Genomic DNA, 25,732 nt, shown 5'->3' on the forward strand with positions numbered 1-25,732 from the left:
ACTCAGGTGTAAACAAAGATAGTCAACATAATTTCTGTTACCTTTCCTGGACTTTAAATCAATCTTTATAAAAGTAACATTGTAAGATGTCTATAAGGTTGGATTTTTGTCAAATTTTAAATATAAAACTTTAGGCATCAGAAAATAATTAAATTTACATCACTTTTTAAGCTATGGGAGATAACCGTCATGATTTGGAATGTGTAAAACACTATAATGAGTTCCATTCAGATAAACTTTTCCCTGGTAAATATGACCAATTTAAATAACTTTGTGTTCTCATTTTAAGTAATAGGTAAATGAACCTAGCTCAGATATAAGGAATTGGCATTTGGTAGAAAGAAAATGCCCGGACAGACCTGGATTTAAATCCAGTCTTGGTTTCTTACTGTGTGGTCTTGGACAAGTTACTTATTATCTCTGAGCTTCCTTTTCCTTATTTGCAAAATGGGGATAAGGACATCTGTCTCATAGAATCCCTGTGAGAATAAAATGAGATAAAGTATAGCAAGTATCAACCAAGGTACCTGGCATATAATAGGTAACCAACATTTAAAGGTAATTAACACCCTTGAAAGTATTAGTAAGGAAGGAAACAATGGGCACTATTTCCTTGCCAAAGATAGGTTTAAAATGAAAACACATCAGACACAGATTTGGGCCAAAGTAACTCTGAGATCCATAGCTAAATATCTTGGGTTTTTCCTAAATAAACTTCACTTATGCCTTCAATTGACATAGTTAATAGTCACCTTGTTGTGAGCCACCACTTTGAGGGCAAAGGTTGCCAAATAAAGTGAATTCATGACAAAACTGAGCTGATTACGAGATTCTTCTAAAAAGTCTTCCAACCCTTCATACCAGAGTCTTTTAATGTCTGACCATATCATTCCTAAAAAAAAAAGAAAAAAAAACTCAGATGATGCTCTCTTAATTCAATAATAAACTAAAAAGATATATTAAGATTCAAAGTATTAAATAACATGTATCATCTGTAGCCTTCTTAATTCAATAATAAACTAAAAAGATATATTAAGATTCAAAGTATTAAATAACATGTATCATCTGTAGCCTTATTCAGAAGAAAAAAATAACATTCAGTAAAAAGTTCTTAAAATTTCAAAGAAAAGGAATCTTAAGCTTCATCTGACAATATCTTTCCCAGACAGGGATTTTAATAAATGATGTGAAATAAGCATAAGAAAACAAATAAATCGTTGTTAAATGTCCCCTCCCCAAAGGCTCAGTTCCTGATTATTTTCTTTTCTCTATCTACACTCACTCCTATAGTGACCTCATCCAGTCTGGTCTAATGGCTTTAAATAGTATCTATGTGGTAGACTTTCAAATTTTAAACTAAACCTGTATTTACACAATAATAAGTATCTCTAAACCTCCCTCCTAAACTTAACTTGCACAGGTAGTTGGCTACTCTAAATCTCAAACTGGATGTCCCAACATGTCCGAACTGAACTCCTAGTCTCTGCTCCCAGGCTCACAGCACTTGAAGACTTCCGTATCTCAGCTGATGGCAACTCCATCCTAGATGCTCACTCTAAATGTCCTTGCCTCACCCTTGACTGATATTCTCTTAAACCACACATTCAATGCAATAGTAAATCCGTTGGCTCTATTTTCAAAATATAGTTAGGAAGTAACCTTTCTCACCACCACTTCAAATTCAAGCCACTATCTTCTCTGGCCTGAATGTCTGAAACAACCCACTTGGTCTCCCTGCTTCTACTATGTTTTTCCTGAAATCTATTCTCAACACAGCAATCAGAACAATCTTTAAAATCCAAGTGTTATTTCTCTCATCAAAATCCTGTAGCAAGTCCCAGAGGAGAAAGAATTAACTGCAAGACAGAACTCTTTCCCCATGGGAACAAAACCTCATGTTATCATTTATTAAAGTGGTTTCCTTGGAAACGTATAAGGAAAGTATGGAAAGTCAGCTGTATTCAACATTGTTATAAAAACAATCACTGACTGGGAAACTGCATAAGTGGAATCATAGACCCCAAAAGTATACACAAACAGGACTATATAAAAACATGTTAAGAAACACAGGTTTCAGCTTCTCTGTGTGATGTTTCTTTAATTTGAAGTATGCCTGTAGCGGGAACTACACTCTGCGGCTTTTTAAGATATCCTGATTTATAAGAAATCCTGCCAGTTTTCAGGCTTCTCTGGCTGGGGTAGCCCACACCCATGAAAATGGCCTCATTCCACACAACTGAGTGTGCCCTCTATGGGGCTAAGAAGTCCCAGTCTTTTGTAAGAACTGCCAAAAAGACGTATTTGAAGCTGTCATGCTTTATTTCCTGCCTTATATCCTTCTACAGAGCTAAGTAAATCTGGTGTCAGGTTTCTGCCTGTGGTGTCTGGCAAGTGTGACTGTTAATAAGAACCTAAGACCACTGCTGCTGACTGTGCATAGCGGGCACTGCACACTGCACCTTCCCTCATGTCTCCTTTTATTCAGAGTCAAAACCAAATTTTTTACAACGGTCTCTGAGGCTCTACATTACCTCTCCTCTTGGATCTCCTCTCCTCTCAATCTTTCCTTCCACTACCCTGGTCACACTGGCCTCCTGTCTTCCTTGCTGTTCTCTGAACACCCAAAACTCCCAAATGGGACACTGGCTCTTCTTCCAGCTGGAAGCTCCTCACCCAGACATCCATCCTGCATCCTTGCTCACCACCTACTCTGATCGTCCTATTTAAAATCGCAAATTTATGCCTGTCACTCCCAATCCTCCAACTCTGCTTCTCTTTCTTTTCCCTTAGTATTTATCACTTTTAAACAATGGACATAGTTTCTTTATTATGTCTATTATTAACTGACTATCTTTCTCCCACTTTGGGTAAAAACTCTTCAAAAGTAAGAATATTTATCAACCAATGTCCTTTATGTCCTAAATAGTGCCTGATACACAGAAGGTGCTCAAAAAACTTGCTCAATGAATAAATACACATAAATAAATACCAACCAAACCAAAACTTCCTTCCTCTTCTTTGGCTAGAAGTTTCTCCAGTTTTATATTCCTAGGAGTACCAGAGAACAGTACCGCAATCGAGGATTGCTTTATCATACATTCCTCCATTAAGATATTTTTAAGGAGAATGTAAAGTGACTGCAAGGAGATCAAACCAGTCAATGCTAAAAGAAATCAACCCTGAATATTCATCAGAAGGACTGATGCTAAAGCTCCAATACTTTGGCCACATGATGCGAAGAACCGACTCATTGGAAAAGACCCTGATGCTAGGAAAGACTGAAGGCAAAAAGAGAAGAGGGCAACAGAAGACGAGATGGTTAGACAGCACCACTGACTCAATGGACATGAGCCTGAGCACACTCTGGGGAGACAGTGGAAGACAGAAGCCTAGCATGTTGCAATCCGTGGAGTCACAAAGAGGTGGACATGACTTAGTGACTGAACAACAACAAATGACAAAAGAACAGAGTGCTACAACCTACATATGGGTGAAGATCAAGTTAAGCCATCAGAATCATCCTCTGGCTTACCAATAGATAGACTAAGTCCCCTGGGAAAAGTATTTTGCGGGTATTCTTGAAAGACTCTGTTCATAATATCTTAATTATATAGAACATATACTTTATGTACAAGATCATTTTTAAATATCTGCAGATCTGACACAGAAAATACATTTTTAAAAATTGACCTGACACAAAAAATACTTTTTTTAAAATTCCATTTGGAAGAGCTTCTATTTAAAATGAATAGGGACTTCCCTGGTGGTCCAGTAGCTAAGAGTCTGTACTCCCAATGCAGGGGGCCCAGGTTTAATCCCTGGTCGGGGAATTAGATCCCACATGCCACAACTAAAGATCCTTTATGCTGCAACTAAGAGCTGACACAGCCAAATAAATATTTTTAAAAACTGAAAATAATATAAATAAAAACTATCAAAAATGTTAAAGCAAATAACTTACATTTTATTAACCCAAACACTGTAACACTAAAACACTAAACTAAGATGCTTACAGAAATAAGTGTTTTATTTCTGTAAAATGCAATATTATACCTCAGTGGAACTCTTGACAAAAATTACAACATGGATTGGATAAGATTTTGATTTTAAAAAGGCAGATATATGAAAGAATATTAAGTACCACTGACAGGTATTTTCCCATCTCTTATGCAACACCCCACACCAAAATGAAGCTAATATACTTGATCTATTTCACATTTCTGAATTGGATTGGAAGAACACAACAATTTTAAACCATTATAAGCAATGCAATCACTACATAATCAATGGACTATATATACATATACAGAATTATTAATATTAGCAAAACTATAATCCCATCATTTGGGGATTTCTCAAGGCTTGCTCCTAGGTCCCCTCTTCTCATTTTATACTTTCTCACGTGTCTCATACACGCCCATAGTTTCATATACAACATATATGTAGATTACCTGCATACTGCTAACTCACGCTTAAACTTCCTCTTGAATTCTAGACTATAAAATCAACCAATTGGATGATTGATATCTCTTTTGAGTATCTCAACAGACTTTTCAACTTCGACATATCCAAAACCACTCTCAGATTCTATTATCTCACAAATTCCCAAACTTAGTACTCTTCCAGAATACTTACATTGCTTAATAATGCCCCACCTCCTCTCCTCCTATATATATATACATGTATATATATATATACACACATGGAAATATATATATGTGTGTGATGTGTATATACATGTATGTATGTGATATGTATATGTGTGTGATATGCATATGTGATATATACATATTTGCATGTTCTATTTGCTTTACTTTATAATCTCTTGAACCTGATTCTTTCTTTTTCTATCACGACCATTCTAAGTTCAAGGTATCCATCAGCTTACTGCAACAGGCTCTTTACTGGTCTCCCTCCATCTACTCTTGCCACAGCTCTTCCTCCCAACCCATTCTCTATACTGTAGCCAAAATGATCTTGTCACTTACCCACTTAAAAAATCAGTGGTTTCCCATTGTTCTTAGTATTAAGTCAAAATTACTTAACATGGCCGACAAGGCTGTTTTGGGTCTAGTGCGAAATCCGTATCTATGGCTTCATCCTGAATTCCACTTCTCTTGCTCTCCTTGCTCGACTATTAGTCAGTCCCTTCTTTGTGCCTCTTGTCACAGGGTCCTTGAATGTAACTTTTGTATCAGCCTAGAATATTTTCTCTCCCAATTCTCTGAGAATAATTTTCTTTCCCAATTCTCCAAGTTGACTCCTATTTATTCTTTAAATTTTAGCTTATTTATCACTTCTTTAGGACAGCCTTTCCAATCCCCCAACTAGGTAAAAAGCCCTTATAATGTGCTTGCCCTCTTAGCTCCATGATCTTTACTTAGTAGCACTTAACTCAAATATAATTATTTATTCTATCTGTGTGATTCTCAAGTTACTGAGTTTTTTAAAAACAATAATTAGATCATAAGCATCATGCATGTTAGGCCATATCTGTTTCTGCCTGTGCCAGGACAAAGCAGGTATATAACATTTCAAAATGTACCTTTTTGTAAGGGCTGTTCTATTATATTCCAACAGTTAAAAAAAAACACCTAACTAAATGGATACCATTAATAGTCTGCGGATTCAACAACACATTGTTTTTCTTTTTTTACCTTGCTCTTTGTAATTCAACCCTATTTATTTTTCTGGAGGGTTAAGGAAAATAACAGAAAATAAATGTACAAAAGCCAGGTATCATGAGTCAGGAGTCACTGTACTCACTGCCTGAAAAAGTAAACTGAACCAAGGAATGCCTTTAAACAAGCAGGCACAACCCCTCTCAAAAAGGGCAAGGGCAGTAAAAACTGCAGAAGGTCATTATTTATTTTACAGCATAATACTTATAAAAAAACAATTTTCAGCAAATAAAATATCTTTTTAAAAGACTGTTATTTCTAAAGAGATATGGCTATCATTGTGAAGAACTGATTTACAGAGTGAGTCACCAGGGAATGCTCTAAATTCAAATTTAAGTAATGCTTCTATAATACAGATGGGCTTCCCCGATGCCTCAGGAGTAAAGAATCCGCCTAAAATGCAGGAGACGTGGGTTTGAACCCTGGATCAGGAAGATCCCCTGGAGGAGGAAACGGCAACCTACTCCAGTATTCTTGCCTGGAAAACCCCATGGACAGAGGAGCCTGGAGGGCTACAATCCAAAGAGTCAGACATGACTGAGCAACTGAGCACAAACAGAAGTAAGGTAATATGCTTTTGCAAAAGTTCATAGGTTCTTAAAAGAAAAACTAATGATATAACAAAATAGTTAACTCTTAAAATGCAACCAAGTATAAAATATATTATATTTTAAAATACCTAAGAAAATGTTCATATTCTTATAACCAAAAAAAATTCATCAGCAAAATCTGTCTTTAACAAGCATGAACAATTTTAGTAACTGAGAAAGAATTCTTAGCTCCCATGTAATTAAATCATATGAAGAGATCTGCTTCCTTATTATCAAGTTTAAGAACATTTATCTTTTAAAAAAAATGTAAGCTATGTCTCCAATGATCATGTGCTTAGTCGCTCAGTCATGTCCGACTCTTTGCAACCCCTGGAACTGTAACCCACCAAACCCTTCTCTCCATGGGGATTGTCTAGGCAAGAATACTGGGAGTGGGTTGCCACGCCCTCCTCCAGGGGATCTTCCCAACCTAGGTGTTGAACCAAGGTCTCCCGCATTGCAGGCAGATTCTTTACCATCTAAGCCACCAGGGAAGCCCCCCCAAATATGGAACGCTTCACAAATACAGCCATCTTCTCTGTATTGTTCCAATTTGAGTGTATGTGCTGCCTAAGCGAGCACTCAATGATTATGGAAGTGTTCAAATTCTTGCCGTATAAACTGTGTAAAATTATAAGTTGAATGCAGTTTATAATGCCAGCAATCAAGGGAGAATTAACGGGCTAAATAAAGGCAGAACCTTTTAAACTAACTTGATACCTACCAATAATCCACAGTATAAGGAGATAGTCTATTCTTTCAAGGGCTGGCCCCATTGTGTTTTTCTTATCCTCATTGTAGACAAGAGAGTATAGGTTTAGTAACAGTAGGAATGTGAAATATGATGCTCCATGAATAATAAATTTCATGAAAGGTGTGTGAATAATTCTGCCAAACTGAGATTTTGGAGCTATCAAATAACAAAGTGACAAAACTGGCCAAAAGATGCCAACTGTCAAAACAGTCATTATCTTCTTACAGGTAGGCTTACGACGGTAACCTGACATCTGTCCAAACCAAACAGTGTTCAGGAACTGCTGACAGTTGGACTGGGAAACAAACTGAAAAGGAAGCATACACACACAAGTAAAATATAACTTGTAAACAGGATCCAATAGTACTATTATTTTGTTGATATTCAAAGTTTTAATTATAGCTTGAAATCAGTTCTATATAGTCCAGTTTATTTTTCTTACATGTAATAAAAGAGTGTAGTGGTTAAGAGCATAGACTCTGGAGCCAGATTATCTAGATTTAATTCCAGGCTCTGCCACTTAACTTACTAAATGACCTTGAGCAAGTTTTTAAATCTCTCTCAGCCTCTAATTCTCCATCTATAAAATGAGGATAGTAATAGTATCTAGCCAAACACTGGTTATGAGAATTAAATGTAAAGCTCTTAGAATAGTGCCTGGTCACAGCATGCATCACTTAAGTATTAGTGACTATTACTAGCCTGCTTGGCCATTATGAAACATTTACTTTATAAAGACTCATAACAGTGTTCATGAAATTTCAAAATTAACAAGCATAATCCATAGAAAGAGACTTCAGCCTAGAAAAATTAAGGATTTCAGTTTCCAGAAACCAACATGTCAAGCACAGCAAAGCAATTAAAGGCTAAACATCACATATATTTATGTTCCATGAAAACACTGAGAATTTCTTAAAATGTGTTAAAGACGCTCTTAAATCCTCATAAAATGGAATTCTGTGTGAGAAGAAAAGGAAAAATGTTCCCAAATAGGAGGAAAATTCTAGTTCAAATATAGAAATTAATTTACTGAAGTTTACAAAGATTCTTAGTTTGCAAAATTCAGAAGTAATATTTTCCCAATATAATGTTCATGCTGGGAAGTATAAGTTAAGGATTCTGATGACTCTGGACTCAGTAATGTAATCAGGCTTGAAGTAAAGCACAAATGATTATAATATCATTCAGATATTCAATAATATTTGGTCAGTGTTGTGTTTTAAAATGTTTCATCCCAAGACAGAATATAATTTATAGAATGCAACAGTGTACTTAAAAACCTTGGACAGAGTTTTGCTGTTTATTGTGCTTATCAAGAAATTTCCTAATAAGCCATACCTATTTTTGGCAATTAATATTTGTCCTTCTGCTTAGCTCTCAGTGTTGTTAGGGAATTGTTAATTTGTCCCTCAAAAGGAACTATCAGGGAGAAAAATACACATTTTCTTCCCACCAACCACCCAGTTTAGTAGCATCCCAAACTCAGTAGTTTCATCCTTCTCCCAAGTATCAAAGCAATCTCAGGACTGACTGCTACCCTCGTCATCTCTCTATACAATGATGATTTAATTAACCATAATGTTAAATATGTAATTGGAAGAACTTTCAACTGGAGATATTCTAAGTCTGTGGTGGTTTTAAAATATAGACACAAATTCTTTGATACTCTTCTCATCAACAACAGAGAGGCTACCAATATTCCCTACCCTTCAATTTACCAAGGTTGTTCTTGCTTTAACAAGTAGATTCTGGAAGAAGTGATGCTATGTGAATTCTAAAGGCTGGTCTTAAACGGACATTCAGCTTCCACCTTGTTGGGGAAACATTTGCTCTTGGAGCCAAAAGATGGCATATAAAACGTCCCACTGCCCTGAAGCCACCAGCCTACAAAGAAGCTGAGGCTACATGTAGCCACTCTGATTAACCCTCAGAGGCTTCTCAGACCATCTCCTTGCAGCCAGCGCACCATGAGGGCCATGCTCCTCCATGGTTCCAGTCCTGAGTTCTCAGGAAGACTGCCCTCAATGGACCCAGCCTACTGAGCATCCTGCCCACTCAGAGCTCCCTGTTTGAGACCTCAGGTGCTGCTCAAGCACCAGGCATATGAGTGAAGAAACCTCCCAAATAACTGTAGCTGAGATCATTGACATGGTGAAGCAGAGACAAATCAACCTTGCTGTGCCCTTTCCTAATTCTTGACCTCAAGAGATTTGTGACCTCACAAAACTCAAGAGCATAATAAAATGATAATGAAATTATTACAAAATGACTATGAAATATTGTTTTATACCACTTGAGTATCAGGGCAATTTGTTATTCAGGATGTAGCACCAGAACAAAATATATCAACTATCTGAGAAAATATTATCTTTCCCTTTGATTATATTTAGAAATCCAATGTAAAAAACTAATTTATATTTCATTCATTTTTAAAATTACAGAATATTTTCCTCCCAACTAAAAAGTATTACCATTACTCCTTATTCCTTTTCTCTAATCTTCTTTACCCACTCCAGTACTTCTGCCTGGAAAAACCCACGGACAGAGGAGCCTGGTAGGCTACAGTCCATGGACTACCAGGCTACCAGGCTCCTCTGTCCATGGGGTCACAAAGAGTCGGACATGACTGAGCGACTTCACTTCACTCACTTCACACTTTGTCACTGGAGAAGGAAATGGCAACCCAATCCAGTATTCTTGCCTGGAGAATCCCATGGACAGAGGAGTCTGTCAGGCCGTGGTCCATGGGGTTGCAGAGAGTCAGACACGACTGAAGTGACTGAGCACACTGAGCAATCTTCTTTAGAATGGAACATTTGGTTATCCTCTGAATTCTTCAGGGATATATATATATATATCAATCATTAGGAAACTTCCTTAGTTTTTCTCCCCTTACCAGGATAATCTTGGTTTTTTCCACCTTTTTTGAGATTCTTTTTCCAATCACTTAAGTTGATTTTGTATCCTGCTATATCTTTTCTGTCATTTTCTAGTATTTCATGTCTATTTTAGGTTGTGGAACACAAAAGTAAATAAACATAAGATCTATTCAAATGTATATTAGAGGAAGATTATATTAGAGTTCTCTGTTTTTAGGTATACATATTAACATTGTATTTCCTTCTTAAGCAACATAGGTATGTTATTAATTTACCATCTTATAGCTACCTAGATCCAAATTCTTATACTTAATTTTTTTCCTATGAATCCTCTACCTTAAGTAAGAAACCTCAGAGTACTAGAAAAAGTATAGGATTTGAAGCCAGAGATCTGGATGAGAAATATAATATCTAGGTAATCTTATAGTAACATCTGAAAATTCCTATATCAATCTCCCAAGTCACAAAGCTATTCAGAGGCTCAAACTGTCAACCAAGATAATAAAAAACTCTGCTCTGAGCACCAAAGGTCCTATATCTTGCCTTCTACCATAATCTATTTTGGGCCCCATTTTTATACTAATATAATTGTGATAAGCAAGTTTTACTCCAATATCTATATTGTTAATAATGGGTCTTAGAAGCAATACCTTAAAAGTATCATACACCAGCATTCCCCAACTGAACATCATTGTCTGCATATAAATATCTATGTCTATTAACTTATCTCAAAAAATGAAATTAAAAATGCATACCTTCCTTCTTCAAGTTCCTGAATCATATGCATGTGAGTGTATGGGGAGTAGAAATAGGTATTTCCCTTAATAGGAAGGGATGATGCCAGAAGAGCCAGATTCAACTTAGTTATCATAGCATACGTCTCTCCACCTTTGGGTTTCACAATGAATTAACAAATAAGAATAAGGAACATAATATCTGATACTTTTATTTTTAAACAGAAAGGCCCTCTATCTGTAGAAAGGACTATTTATAACTAGGTTAATAATATAAATTCGTAACAGACATAACACAAAGTGGAAACTGCATTAGGAAGGCATTTACTATTCAAAATCTTACCTGCCTAGCTACTATTTAGCAAAAACATTACATTAATATCCATAGTATTATTATTGTTAAAAATAATAGCGACTACCATTTATTGAGTACTTACTTAAAGGTAATACTCATTGTACTAAACTCTTTAAATATGCATATCCTTAATTAATTCTTAAAACTAAAGCTCAGACAGATTCAATAACTTTCCCAAGGACATACAGTTTTTATGAAGCAGAACTAGGATCTCAATGTAAATGTATTGCTCCAAAGCCTTTGCCCTGAGCCACAGACTACTGTGGAGGAAATAATTTAAATATACCACAGAAAACTTCATACCTCCTTTTGGTTATATTTGATAGCAAGTTTTAGACGACTTAAGTTCATTCTTTCTTCTAGTAATCCCCGTTTGTCAAGAGGCTCATCATTGGATGTATGGTTTAGGATAACTTCTAATTCACGTGAATTCCGGGCTTGGGCAAGCAAATCTTTAGCAAACATTTTACACTGCCGGGCTAGTTCCTCATAATCATTCCTGCAAAGTGCACAGTCTATTATTAGAAATGCCACTTCCATCTTCTAATTAAGGTGTTTTCACTAGAAATATTACTCAATAACATTTTAATTCTGACAGTGCTACACAACATCTGAAGTCATTTTGTGCTGTCGAAGGAACCTGCTGCTGCTGCTGCTGCTGCTAAGTCGCTTCAGTCGTGTCCGACTTCGTGTCCATAATTGTAACACAATTATGTTCTCTGCATTCACACTGATAATCTCAGATGAGTACAGAGTTTTCTTATATATATTGATATTCCTAGAAATTCTGATAATATTTTCAACATGTTCTTCATGTAACTCATTTGCCTTTATTCTCTGTAAGTTCTGTATAAAGCTTTCTTTTATATTATTTATATAAACAATAGATAATAATATCTTGATGCTGCTGCTGCATTGCTTCAGTCGTGTCCGACTCTGTGCGACCCCAGAGATGGCAGCCCACCAGGCTCCGCCGTCCCCGGGATTCTCCAGGCAAGAACGCTGGAGTGGGCCGCCATTTCCTTCTCCAATGCATGAAAGCGAAAAGGAAAAGTGAAGTCGCTCAGTCGTGTCCGACTCCAGCGATCCCATGGACCGCAGCCTACCAGGCTCCTCCGTCCATGGGATCCTCCAGGCAAAAGTACTGGAGTGGGGTGCCATTGCCTTCTCCTATCCAATAAATATTATTATATGATTTTTAACCAGAAATTTTTTCAATGATAGTTTGAAACATGTTTACACTACTTCTGATATCAAAATAGTATTTTGTTGCATTTTTAAGATGTTCCTTTGAACAAAATTCAAGTTAGAAACACTGAAACATTCCTAGTACAGAATCACTATTCCTTGAAACTTAGGACTTACCTGCTTATTAAAGGCAAACCTAAATCACTTGTGAGAAACTAAGAAGTTTTAATAGGCAATTCTTTATAAAATATCAATTATATTAAGCTTAAGCCTCAGTGGAACAACTTAAGAATAAAGTTAGAAATAAATAGTTATGAAACAATTGGGATCAGATTCCAGAAACTAATTTTTTATTCAGCGTTTTTAAAGTGAAAGGAAGGGAAAATATGAAGAATTTTTCATTGATTAATTTTCTATTCAATGGAGTTGTCCATGAACTGGCTGCATAAAGTTACAACTCAAAGAATTAAAAACTTTTCCTTACCGGCTAACATTTTCTCATCTATTCTTTGCATTTACTATATAACCAAAACTACCTAAGTTTGGTAGAATAACTAGTTGAATTTCTTTAACAAAGTATTATCTACTTCTTAGTCTAAGAATTTAATTGTAATCTTACCTAATTAGTTTTATGTCTACATGTTATGTTTCTCCTACTAGAAAATCTCACTAGTGAAATGGGACAATGTCTGGGTGTGTGAAATGTACCTGACATGCAAAAAAAGCATTCGATATGCTTCTGAAAGTTATGAAGGGCTGGGCTCCAAGGATGGTTATAGAATCTGAGAATGAGGAAAGAGAGCAGTTGTAAGTAAGTTTGCTCTTGTTTATGGCTACCATTCCCTTTATTCTTCACATTGCTGTAGAATGCCTCTGGTAACGTTGAACAAATTAAGGATTTAAGGGAGGGTGGAAGAGTGAAGTTGGGGAAAGAGTGACCTAAGTGATAAGTGATACTAGGATCTGTTCCACTGAGAGAAGAGGAAAATCCTAAGTATGTGGCAGGAAGGCCTGGTCATTTTGGATCACATGTAAATAAACATTAAGTGATAATTTGGCCTATGAAAAAATTCATGCTGAAAATATTTTGGAAAAAAAGAGAGATAATTTACAATTTCCATTCATTCCCACCTGAATTCCACCTCCACGAGGCTTAGTTCTTTTAAATCAGCACTAAGTTCAAATGCTCTCAGAATTGGATCCTCCTCTGTTAACATTATTAGAGCTGGACTGGCCAAGCAGCGATATATATCAAGACGAAACCTGAGATAAAATTTGATTCCATTATGTAAAACATTTATTATATACATGTGATTAGTATTTTTAACCTATAATTTCCATAAATTTAAAATATTATAAAATTAAAAGAAAATAAAACATTTATAATACACTTATTATAAAGCCTACATAAAAATAAAGACTTAAAAATAAATATTCTGAGAAATAATTATTGAAAAATTTTATACCATTGCTTTTAAACAAATCGTTTTAGTATTTCTTTTCATAGATTTAAAACTCTGTATCCTTCAATTTAATTAAAAAGTTTCTATTCCTGAACTTAGTATTATTTTAAATGAAATCTGCTAATAACTAATTGAATATATGGATGCTTATTAAATTTTCCTTCCCCAGCAATAAATTTACTTTAATATGCTACATATATACAACACATGACTCATTCAATCAGGTTATTTTTGAAAGACGTTTTCAAATCTTAAGAATAAAATCATTCATTTATGCCTAATTTCTAGCTAATAGAAAAGTATTCCCTTTACCTTCCATGAGCTAATTAATGTTCATATTCAATATCTAACAGGAACCAAATCAAAAAAGTTTTGCTATTATTCTTTCATTTATAAACATATAATTCTTAATTTAAAATTTGGTAACTATTATATATTCTTACTTTTAAATAAAAATTTAATATATGTCTGTTTCTTTTAAAAAAGCAAGCAGTTTAGAAACATAATGCTCTGCAATTTTTCTCCTTCTACCAAGTCTACTCCTCGAAGATAGTCACCTTTCAGAGAATTGTGAAAAATCTTTCCTGATATTTTCTAGTCATACACAAAAGTGCTCAGACATACTGTATACAGGGACAATTATTTCTATGTCACTACATACAGAGTAACCTCATTATTTCCTAAAACTGGATGGTTTTCCATTTGATGGCAGTCCAACTTAATGGAAATTTAGGTTGCTTCTAATTTTTTACTTCAATTAATAATGTAACAATGATTATTCTTTAGCTCATATATCCTTTGCACACTCAGAATTGCTGGATAAAATGGCATGTGTATCTTAAAATCTGGAGGATGTTTCCAAAGCACAAACAGTAAGGAAAGCTCATTTCCCCCCCACATCTTCATGCTGCCACCCTAAAGGAAGAAAAATGGAATTTTAAGAGTGGTATTACTCTAAATTTCTCTAAAAGCTCAAGCATCCTTTCATGTTTACTTTTCATTATAGTTCTGGAAACTATCTGTTCATTTGTATTTCCCTATTTTTCTGGTGATTTTTAAAAAAATTCATCAACTTGTAAAATCTCTTTATATATCAAAGAAATTAGCCCTCTGTCTAGTCAAAAGTGTTTTAAATACTTTTCCCCAGTTGGTTGTTTGTCTTTTTACTTTGCAATGAAATTTTTCTGTATAGAAATTAAAAACTTTTATGAAATAAATTTATTGAACTATTTCTTATTTAACTGCTAGGTCTCATGTCTTAGACACAAAAATGGGCGCTATATAATGCATTTTTAAGAAAACAATATTTATGAAATCCAACTTTGATCTAGCTATTTAATAAACTAGTACAATTATTTTATCTTAAGCAAGGATTTCTAAAGCGGTATTTGTCTATACCAAAACTGCTCCAAAAACTTGAGAAAAAATATATACACTTAAGCAACTAATTTGTTTCCATCATTATGCCTGTACTATTTTTATGGTAATTAATTTCAGCGGGTTGCTTGTAAAAATGACTTTTGTATTAGCCTACATTATCATGTCTAAAAATATGGATTAGGGACATAATGCACAGAAAAACTGCTCGTATTGGTGGCAAACAAGTGGCTGTATAACAATGAAGTGCCATAGTACGGAAAGAAATTAGATAGAATCAGAAAAATAATGAGGCTGCACCACTTTATAACATCTGTCATTTTGGGCATAGAGAATAGATTTGTGGTTGACAAGGGGGGAGGGGGGAAGAAGATGGACTGGGAGTTTGGGGTTGGCAGATGCAAACTACTATATGTAGAATGGATTAACAACAAGGTCCTCCTGTTGAGCACAGGGAACTATATTCAATACCCTCTGATAAACCATAAAGAAAAGAATATAAAAAAGAATGTACATATGTGCATCTCTGAGTCACACTGGGGTATAGCTAATATCAGTATCATGTTATAAATCAACTGTACTTCAGTAAATGAAAATAAAATAAAATCTGTCATTTTGGTATTCAAAACACTATCAAAAGTAATGGTGGAATATAAAGAGATCAATGATTTTACTGTACAAAAATATGCATAAAACGGACAAAATCATTTTTTAAAAAATCAACTATTTCAGGTCACTCAAAATTATCTATTGACAATCAATTACTGGAAAACTACCAGAACTTCAGGCAGGAATGGCTGGAACCTGTGGCCTTTTTGCCTAAGGCCACATCCATCATCTCTGCTTTCAGTTCATTTAAGGATAACCGTAGTTTTCCATTCTGAAACTGGTAAATCTGCACCTTTGTGCTGCTGCTGCTGCTGCTAAGTTACTTCAGTCGTTTCCGACTCTGTGCGACCCCATAGATGGCAGTCCACCAGGTTCCCCCATCCCTGGGATTCTCCAGAAAAGAACACTGGAGTGGGTTGCCACTTCCTTCTCCAAAGCATGCAAGTGAAAAGTGAAAGTGAAGTCGCTAAGTCGTGTCCAACTCTTAGCGACCCCATGGACTGCAGCCTACCATGCCCCTCCATCCATGGGATTTTTCAGGCAAGAGTACTGGAGTGGGGTGCCATTGCCTTCTCTGTGCTAACGGGGTATAAATCCATTTGTTGGGAGGTAAAAACCTACAGCTCTGCTGGCTGAAAGGATTGGACTTAATACGGATGACCAAGGAAAACCTGCAGTTTTTTATAAGACCAAGTTTGCAGGGTGAGGTGAGGGAAACAGTGGACCAAATGGAAATTTAATAGGGAGACCTTGGAAATGAGAAAAGATATACAAAGTCTCCACAAATTCCTAGCTGACTAAAAAATTAGGCATGTGTGCAGAGCATCAGGAAGTCTGATAAAAAGAAAAAGACAAGGAACTCTTAAGAAATGGCTGCAACTTTGAATGCATTCCCCAACTAAACCATAGGTGTTTTTGTGCTTTATATTCCACAAAAGAGTGAAAACATACAGTATTTGTCCTTCTCCATCTGACTTGTTTCACTTAGCATAAAGCTCTCAAGGTCTAACCATGTTGTTACAAATGGAAAGACTGTATCACCTAGCACTGCTCTGAAATTTAAAAACCAGTATCTCACAAACATAGACTGCCTCTCTTCCTTATTGCTAGTATACTGGCTCTTCAACTTCCCTGAAACCTTTATCCATCTCTTTTTTGGTTAGCTTTCTTTTCTCCTGCAGCTCTGCTTAGCAATTCCTGAAAATGACTTTAGTCAGAGCTCTTTTGACATTTGCTGTAACTGTTTTCTCAAACATTAATAACAAACTCTCTCAAAGCCTTCAACAAATATACCAAACCACTTGCAGTTCCCTAAATAAACCACATTCATGTACTATGTAAAATGCCTTTTACCTTTTAATTTTTATTCATACTTAAACACTGAGCTCAAGCCACAGCTCCTCTAAAAGCTTTCAGAGCAAGCTTTTTTCACATCTCAAATCAAAACAGCATTGTGTTCTCTCCAGCATCAAACCCTATCTCCAAATGCTTATTACACATGTAAGCATACTATTGGAAAATAATTTATATTTAACATTAATAAAGGATTTTAATACTTAGTCCCCTCACCAGGGATTGAACCTTTGCCTTTGGCAGTGGAAGCGTGGTGTCCTAACCACTGGATTGCCAGGGAATTTCTCATAGACTAGTAACCGCCAGGGGCGCTGGCCAGGAGGACCAACCCCACATCCAAGGAGTTGTGGCTGCGTGGGCACAGGAGGGCCTAGAGGAGCTATCCCACGCTGAAGGTCAGGAAGGGCGGCAGTGAGGAGATAACCCCTCATCCAAGGTAAGGAGCAATGGCTGCGCTTTGCTGGAGCAGCCGTGAAGAGATACCCCACGCCCAAGGTAAGAGAAACCCAAGTAAGACAGTAGGTGTTACAAGACGGTAGGTGTTCAGAAGGCAAACACACTGAAACCATACTCACAGAAAACTAGTCAATCTAATCACACTAGGACCACAGCCTTGTCTAACTCAATGAAACTAAGCCATGCCCGTGGGGCCACCCAAGATGGGTGGGTCATGGTGGAGTGATCTGACAGAATGTGGTCCACTGGAGAAGGGAATGGCAAACCACTTCAGTATTCTTGCCTTGAGAACCCCATGAACAGTATGAAAAAGCAAAATGATGGGATACTGAAAGAGAAACTCCCCAGGTCAGTAGGTGCCCAATATGCTACTGGAGAAGAGTGGAGAAATAACTCCAGAAAGAATGAAGGGATGGAGCCAAAGCAAAAAGAATACCCAGCTGTGGATGTGACTGGTGAGAGAAGCAAGGTCCGATGCTGTAAAGAATAATATTGCATAGGAACCTGGAATGTCAGGTCCATGAATCAAGGCAAACTGGAAGTGGTCAAACAAGAGATGGCAAGAGTGAATGTCGACATTCTAGGAATCAGCGAACTGAAATGGACTGGAATGTGTGAATTTAACTCAGATGACCATTATATCTACTACTGCAGGCAGGAATCCCTCAGAAGAAATGGAGTAGCCATCATGGTCAACAAAAGAGTCCAAAATGCAGTACTTGGATGCAATCTCAAAAACGACAGAATGATCTCTGTTCGTTTCCAAGGCAAACCATTTAATATCACAGTAATCCAAGTCTATGCCCCAACCAGTAATGCTGAAGAAGCTGAAGTTGAATGGTTCTATGAAGACCTACAAGACCTTTTAGAACTAACACCCAAAAAAGATGCCCTTTTCATTATAGGGGACTGGAATGCAAAAGTAGGAAGTCAAGAAACACCTGGAGTAACAGGCAATTTTGGCCTTGGAATACGGAATAAAGCAGGGCAAAGGCTAATAGAGTTTTGCCAAGAAAATGCACTGGTCATAACAAATACCTTCTTCCAACAACACAAGAGAAGACTCTATACATGGACATCACCAGATGGTCAACACCAAAATCAGATTGATTATATTCTTTGCAGCCAAAGATGGAGAAGGTCTATACAGTCAGCAAAAACAAGACCAGGAGCTGACTGTGGCTCAGATCATGAACTCCTTATTGCCAAATTCAGACTTAAATTGAAGAAAGTAGGGAAAACCACTCGACCATTCAGGTATGACCGAAATCAAATGCCTTATGATTATACAGTGGAAGTGAGAAATAGATTTAAGGGCCTAGATCTGATACAGTGCCTGATGAACTATGGAATGAGGTTTGTGACATTGTACAGCAGACAGGGATCAAGACCATCCCCATAGAAAAGAAATGCAAAAAAGCAAAATGGCTGTCTGGGGAGGCCTTACAAATAGCTGTGAAAAGAAGAGAAGTGAAACGCAAAGGAAAAAAGGAAAGATATAAACGTCTGAATGCAGAGTTCCAAAGAATAGCAAGAAGAGATAAGAAAGCCTTCTTCAGCGATCAATGCAAAGAAATAGAGGAAAACAACAGAATGGGAAAGACTAGGGATCTCTTCAAGAAAATCAGAGATACCAAAGGAACATTTCATGCAAAGATGGGCTCGATAAAGGACAGAAATGGTATGGACCTAACAGAAGCAGAAGATATTAAGAAGAGACGGCAAGAATACACAGAAGAACTGTACAAAAAAGATCTTCATGACCCAGATAATCACGATGGTGTGATCACTCACCTAGAGCCAGACATCCTGGAATGTGAAGTCAAGTGGGCCTTAGAAAGCATCACTACGAACAAAGCTAGTGCAGGTGATAGAATTCCTGTTGAGCTATTTCAAATCCTGGAAGATGATGCTGTGAAAGTGCTGCACTCAATATGCCAGCAAATTTGGAAAACTCAGCAGTGGCCACAGGACTGGAAAAGGTCAGTTTTCATTCCAATCCCAAAGAAAGGCAATGCCAAAGAATGCTCAAACTACCGCACAATTGCACTCATCTCACACGCTAGTAAAGTAATGCTCAAAATTCTCCAAGCCAGGCTTCAGCAATATGTGAACCGTGAACTTCCTGATGTTGAAGCTGGTTTTAGAAAAGGCAGAGGAACCAGAGATCAAATTGCCAACATCCGCTGGATCATGGAAAAAGCAAGAGAGTTCCAGAAAAGCATCTATTTCTGCTTTATTGACTATGCCAAAGCCTTTGACTGTGGATCAAAATAAACTGTGGGAAATTCTGAAAGAGATGGGAATACCAGACCACCTGACCTGCCTCTTGAGAAATCTGTTTGCAGGTCAGGAAGCAACAGTTAGAACTGGACATGGAACAACAGACTGGTTCCAAATAGGAAAAGGAGTTTGTCAAGGCTGTATATTGTCACCCTGTTTATTTAACTTATATGCAGAGTACATAATGAGAAACGCTGGACTGGAAGAAACACAAGCTGGAATCAAGATTGCCGGGAGAAATATCAATAACCTCAGATATGCAGATGACACCACCCTTATGGCAGAAAGTGAAGAGGAACTAAAAAGCCTCTTGATGAAAGTGAAAGTGGAAAGTGAAAAAGTTGGCTTAAAGCTCAACATTCAGAAAACAGAAGATCATGGCATCCGGTCCCATCACTTCATGGGAAATAGATGGGGAAACACTGGAAACAGTGTTAGACTTTATTTTTCTGGGCTCCAAAATCACTGCAGATGGTGACTGAAGCCATGAAATTAAAAGACGCTTAATCCTTGGAAGGAAAGTTATGACCAACCTAGATAGCATATTCAAAAGCAAAGACATTCCTTTGCCAACAAAGGTTCGTCTAGTCAAGGCTATGGCTTTTCCTGTGGTCATGTATGGATGTGAGAGTTGGACTGTGAAGAAGGCTGAGCGCTGAAGAATTGATGCTTTTGAACTGTGGTGTTGGAGAAGACTCTTCAGAGTCCCTTGCACTGCAAGGAGATCCAACCAGTTCATTCTGAAGGAGATCAGCCCTGGGATTTCTTTGGGAGGAATGATGCTAAAGCTGAAACTCTAGTACTTTGGTCACCTCATGCGAAGAGTTGACTCATTGGAAAAGACTCTGATGCTGGGAGGGATTGGGGACAAGAGGAGAAAGGGACGACAGAGGATGAGATGGCTGGATGGCATCACTGACTCGATGGACGTTGAGTCTCAGTGAACTCCAGGAGTTGGTGATGGACAGGGAGGCCTGGGGTGCTGCGATTCATGGGGTTGCAAAGAGTCGGACACGACTGAGTGACTGATCTGATCTGATCTGATCTGAGTCATTTTAAAACTAAAAAGTTAGATAAATTGCCATAGCTGGGCTTCCCTGGTGGCTCAGTGGTAACGGATTTGCCTGCCCATGCAAGGGACAGGGGTTAATTCCCTGATCCAAGAAGATCTATATGCCATGGAGCAACTAAGCCTATGCACCACAACTACTGAGCCTGTTGCTCTAGAACCTGTGAACCTGTGAGTAGTAACTACTGCACCCACATGCCGAAACTCCTGGAGCCTGACTGCCCTAGAGCCCATGCTCCACGAGAGAAGCCACCACAGTGAGAAGCCTGTGCACTAGAGAGTAGCCCCTGCTCCCCGCAACTAAGAGAAAATCCACGCGCAGCAACGAGGACCCAGCACAGTCAAAAACAAATAAATAAAATTATTTTTTAAATGGTTTTTAAAATTGCCATAACTACCAACCAGATCTTATCAAAGAGAAACACAGATCTCATTGGAAAATAGACTTGGAAATAGAAAAAACTTTCAGTACAATCTCTGCAAGTAAACATTAAATCGATTCCCAGTAGACTTTTCCAATTTATGGATTTGTGACTATCTGTTGATCCACCAAAGATCTGTTCTTAAGGAGAGGAATGAGGTAAGGTAGATGGCGCACAGCTTTAAAGCTAATTTCACACATACTGTACAAGAAGACTTAACTAGAAAACAGTGACAACAGATGACATGGGACTTCCAACCATATTTTCTGTAGTAAATGCTTTATCTGACACTATGTTAACTACATCTGACCACTGTAAAGATAATATATACATAAAGGCTATACTGAAAATGAGATTTTCAAGTCTAGCCCAAAACCACACACGTTATACCACATGCACATGTGTGATCTTGCTCAACCTGTCCAGGAAGAGATACTTTCTTGAGTTCATTCACCCCTCAGTTGTTAATATTTTTGACTGGGGAGAATGGGAAGAGAAAAAGACTTAAATATTGTGTGAGAGGGGACAAAGAGGCATAACAGGCTGAATATTTAGATAGGTAACAGTATTTATTTACTTATAAATAAGATAAGAAGTAGTTATCTTCATCCCTTCCACTACTTGCAAATTCTTTTAGATTAATAAACCCTACTTCTAAAAAGCAAATAGTGACCCTATCTCTGACCAGCAGAATTATGAGATAAACCTTATTCATAATCTGAAAAGTTTTCCTGCTTATTCATCATTTAGTAAACATTTCTTTAAAATACAGAACTCATTGTATTAAGCAAAGGAGCTAGAAGTTTAGCTTTCATTATTCACTGCAATACCAGATTTCTTAAAAGTCTAAACAGAACAACGATAAAAACTATATTGACATATACCTTACTGCATCACACATCTTAATTTAAATCTTAATTTTCTGACCTGGAATGTCGGAGGCTGTCCTTTTTGTTTTTTGCAGAACACAATGTACATTCACAGCCAACTGCATGGGGCTTAGGTAGAGATACATCCTGTTTTAACAGCATTGTAAGAATCTCATAGTTGTTACGATGAGCAGCTAAAATGACAGGTGCAACATCCATAGTTGTTGAATACTCAGGATTCTGAATTCTCTCCATTAGTTTCTGAAAAATATTTATATAAACATCCAGAAGTTCTTACTTGTGACATCAAAAAAGCATTTATCTAAAAAATGTAATGAACAAAAGACACAAAGAATATAAAAATTATTTTGAGAAATATAATCACATTTTACTAGGATTAAATCTTTTTTGAAACTTCAAAACAACTTTAGTTAGTAAATGCAGTATAATCATGACAGACAAAATCTTCACTAGGAAATATTCATATAGCCAGAGTTTTGTTTTCCTAACAAAGAAGAAGTGTGGATATCTGGAGAAATACTTTAGGAAAAAGCGTTTCATTTTCACAAGATTATGGCAACATGCATGACAAGGATAAAGAACAAGAATTTTAGAGAGAGAATATAATGGAAAAACAGAAGTGTTAAAAATAGGCAAAGTATAAAGGCATGAGAAAAAAATGTTTAAATCCACCTCTACAACAAAACCTTGCCACATTGATAGCAATGAAGTTACTTGTAAAGAATAAGAAAATAGGAGGCACTCTTCATTTTGTATAATTCTCTACATATTTTCAAACACCACTTATACTTCCTGTTACAAATGCACAAAAACACTAACAATCACAGCTCCTGGAACCACTAGGCAGTTTGTATTTATTATCTCATTTAATCCCCACAATAGCCTGCAAAATCAAGCATTATAATCTCCATGAAGAAACTGAGGCTCAGAGAAGTGAATGTGCCCGAGCTATACAACAGAGTGGCAAAGTGCAGATAGAACCCAGGTGTCTGGTCCTCTGGAGCCCGAGCTCCTTTCACTACATGGGCTCATGCCTGGTGACTGCATAACATGAGGAAAGAAACATCAGTAAATAAAGAGCCAGGTAAAGTAAATAAGGTTGACTATATTATGACTATTGTATATTCTTTCTAATACTTATCACTTTTTCACAGCTGTTTTCCTGTGAGCTGTTTGATTCCATAGTATAAGCTCATCAAGTTCACAGTTAATTTTTGTAATTTTTACTAACATTGCAATAGTACACACATTATAAAAAACCTGAAAAATATACAAAAGCCGAAATAAAAATACCCAGTTTCTACAGTATTTGTTTTTAATCCTTTTGCCACCACACCTGCTTTTAAGGGCAACTTCAAGGAAGCTATAACAAAGACTCTTCTGGAAAAAAAACTTTTTGTACAGAATTTTGCATGCAATTTAAGGAAGTTCATAGATTTTACGTTCAAGGTATTTTATTTTGCTACTATAAATAATACTATCACAAACATCTTTATGAATACAGCTTTTTCAAACTTTAGGATTATCTCATTAACATAGAACCCTTGAAATGGAATTATAGGTCTAAAGGCCATGAACAATTTTGAAGCTTTGATACGTATTATCAAGACCTTTTAATAGTTTATATTACTAATAACACAGGAATGTACCCACACTCTAAGATTTACTCACCAGCACTGGGCATGATCATTCCCAATTTATGAGTGAAAAAACTATCACGAATATTAATTTACTTTTGATTACTGGTAAATTTTATTATTTTCTGACATTCTTATTTTTTTCCTTTTATGAATAGTTTGTTTATATACTTCCCTTCTATTTATTGGGGTCTTCAAATTAATGAATTTATTTAAAAATTACAGAGAAATCTATAAAAATTTACTCCATTTCCCCTAATTACAAAAGAAGAAGTTATAAAGAGGAGGAAGTCATATTTAATCTCTTATGAAAAAAATGGTCCTTATTTTTCCCATGAAACATACTTAACTATGTGAAAAACAGATGATTTCATTGCACAAAATATAATCTACATACTATACTATACATACTACATACTATAAAAAAGAAACCTGTATTTGAAAGTCAAAATTTATCAAAAGACAATTTTGATAAGCCAAGAATATAGAATGAATTCACTGAGATGACAAATTTAAAAAGTATATAAAAATACTTGACATTGCCTGTCTAGAGGTAATCAACCTGTTAAAAAGTGATCTTGCTGTCACTAGAAGTATTCAAAGCAAAGGCTGGATAGCCTTTTTTGTTAGAGACACTGAAAAAGTGTTCTCTTACTGAGTAGGTGAGGACTGCCTGGCCTTATAACTCAAGATTCGACTGGCAGTGGTAATGGTGATGAAATAATATCAGTCAGTTGCTCCAATATCCTGGAACTCTACACTCAACCTCCTCAAGGGAGTAAATGGGTTAAGAGGTTAGGAGGTTGAACAGGTAGGGATACCAAAATATACTATAACTGGAGGACAGGTGACAGAAAATTGAATAGGATTCTAGACATTTCTGATCTTTTGAACAGGAACTATACTATTAGCTCTTTTTTCTCTACACTGTTGGTTGCTTGCTACCACTTAAAATTAGCTGGAACTATCCTTGGGAGAAAATTATGCTTACACAAATTTTGTCATAGTTTAAATGAGGGAAAATTATTTCAGTTAATATAAAGTATTCAATTTAGGGGAGCTTCTCATCTTTCTCAGAGAATGGCAGATCATTTGCAATGAATTTATAATTCTTTCTTAAACAATATTTTTCTTCTGATTATAGCCAGTTTACAACACTCCCAGAAATTATTTTTACTGATTATTTCACTATATCCTCACCAATAATGAATGTTATAACTGTTACATTTTGATACATACACAGAAAATATCTCATTTTTACAGTAGAATTTATTGCATTAGTGACTATCTTCTTAATCACAAAAGCAATAAAGAAAACAATATCCTTAATTTGGTAATGTGATGACTGCTGTTAGGTAACATTTTGCTATATTTCCATAGAATTCCTTTTCTATGCATATTTTTAACCTCAGATAATACTATATATACAGTTTACTATTCTCATTTTTTACCATTCTGTCCCAATGTTAGAATGTTAGGTGTTCCTAATTATTCCTTTAAAAATACTATTTTAATATACAGGTAGTTATTTATATTCAAATCTATTTTGGGATATTTAAATTATGTCACATGGTTTTTTCATTGCTACAAATAAGATTACAAGTAACATTTTTGTCTACATTTCTGACCATTTCCTTGACAAATTCCTAGAGGAGGAAGTGATAGTTTAAAGAATATGAACATATTTCTTGTTACTGATACTTCCTGCCAAACCACTTTTCAAATTACCTTCCCTTCCAGTGGTGTATGAGACTATACTACTCCTTTGCTATCAATGGTTAGTACTTTTTAAACTATCTTTGCTATCTGATAAGCAAACATTTGCATTTCATATTTAATTATTAGTAAGATTATCATTTTGCACTTTGAGATTTTTCCACATCTTTTACTGATTTTTAAGTTTTTCATCAATTCATCTAATATTAAGATTATGAATTTGAGATATATGCTAAAAATATCTTTTGAAAGTTACCCATCTGCTTAATTTTTCCT

At 36.2% G+C, this 25,732-nt stretch overlaps 1 protein-coding gene across 9 annotated transcripts in view; it reads right to left on the bottom strand.

The window, feature by feature from the left end:
- TRPC1 (transient receptor potential cation channel subfamily C member 1) overlaps positions 1-25,732 on the bottom strand; it is a 61,844-nt gene that overhangs the window by 16,924 nt on the left and 19,188 nt on the right. For 6 of the 9 annotated variants that reach the window (XM_061419497.1, XM_061419488.1, XM_061419483.1 and 3 more), the window contains 5 exons: positions 22,141-22,343; positions 13,313-13,444; positions 11,297-11,492; positions 6,996-7,332; positions 753-892 (listed from right to left, as the gene is read on the bottom strand). In XM_061419497.1, coding sequence (XP_061275481.1) covers positions 753-892; positions 6,996-7,332; positions 11,297-11,492; positions 13,313-13,444; positions 22,141-22,343 — 1,008 coding nt within the window. Of the gene's footprint in view, positions 1-359; positions 732-752; positions 893-6,995; positions 7,333-10,659; positions 10,774-11,296; positions 11,493-13,312; positions 13,445-22,140; positions 22,344-25,732 lie in introns of those variants that run through there. The other 3 variants (XM_061419538.1, XM_061419528.1, XM_061419547.1) reach the window with 3 other exon arrangements.

The sequence above is a fragment of the Bos javanicus genome, chromosome 1 (assembly GCF_032452875.1).
Source record: "Bos javanicus breed banteng chromosome 1, ARS-OSU_banteng_1.0, whole genome shotgun sequence".
NCBI lineage: Eukaryota > Metazoa > Chordata > Mammalia > Artiodactyla > Bovidae > Bos > Bos javanicus.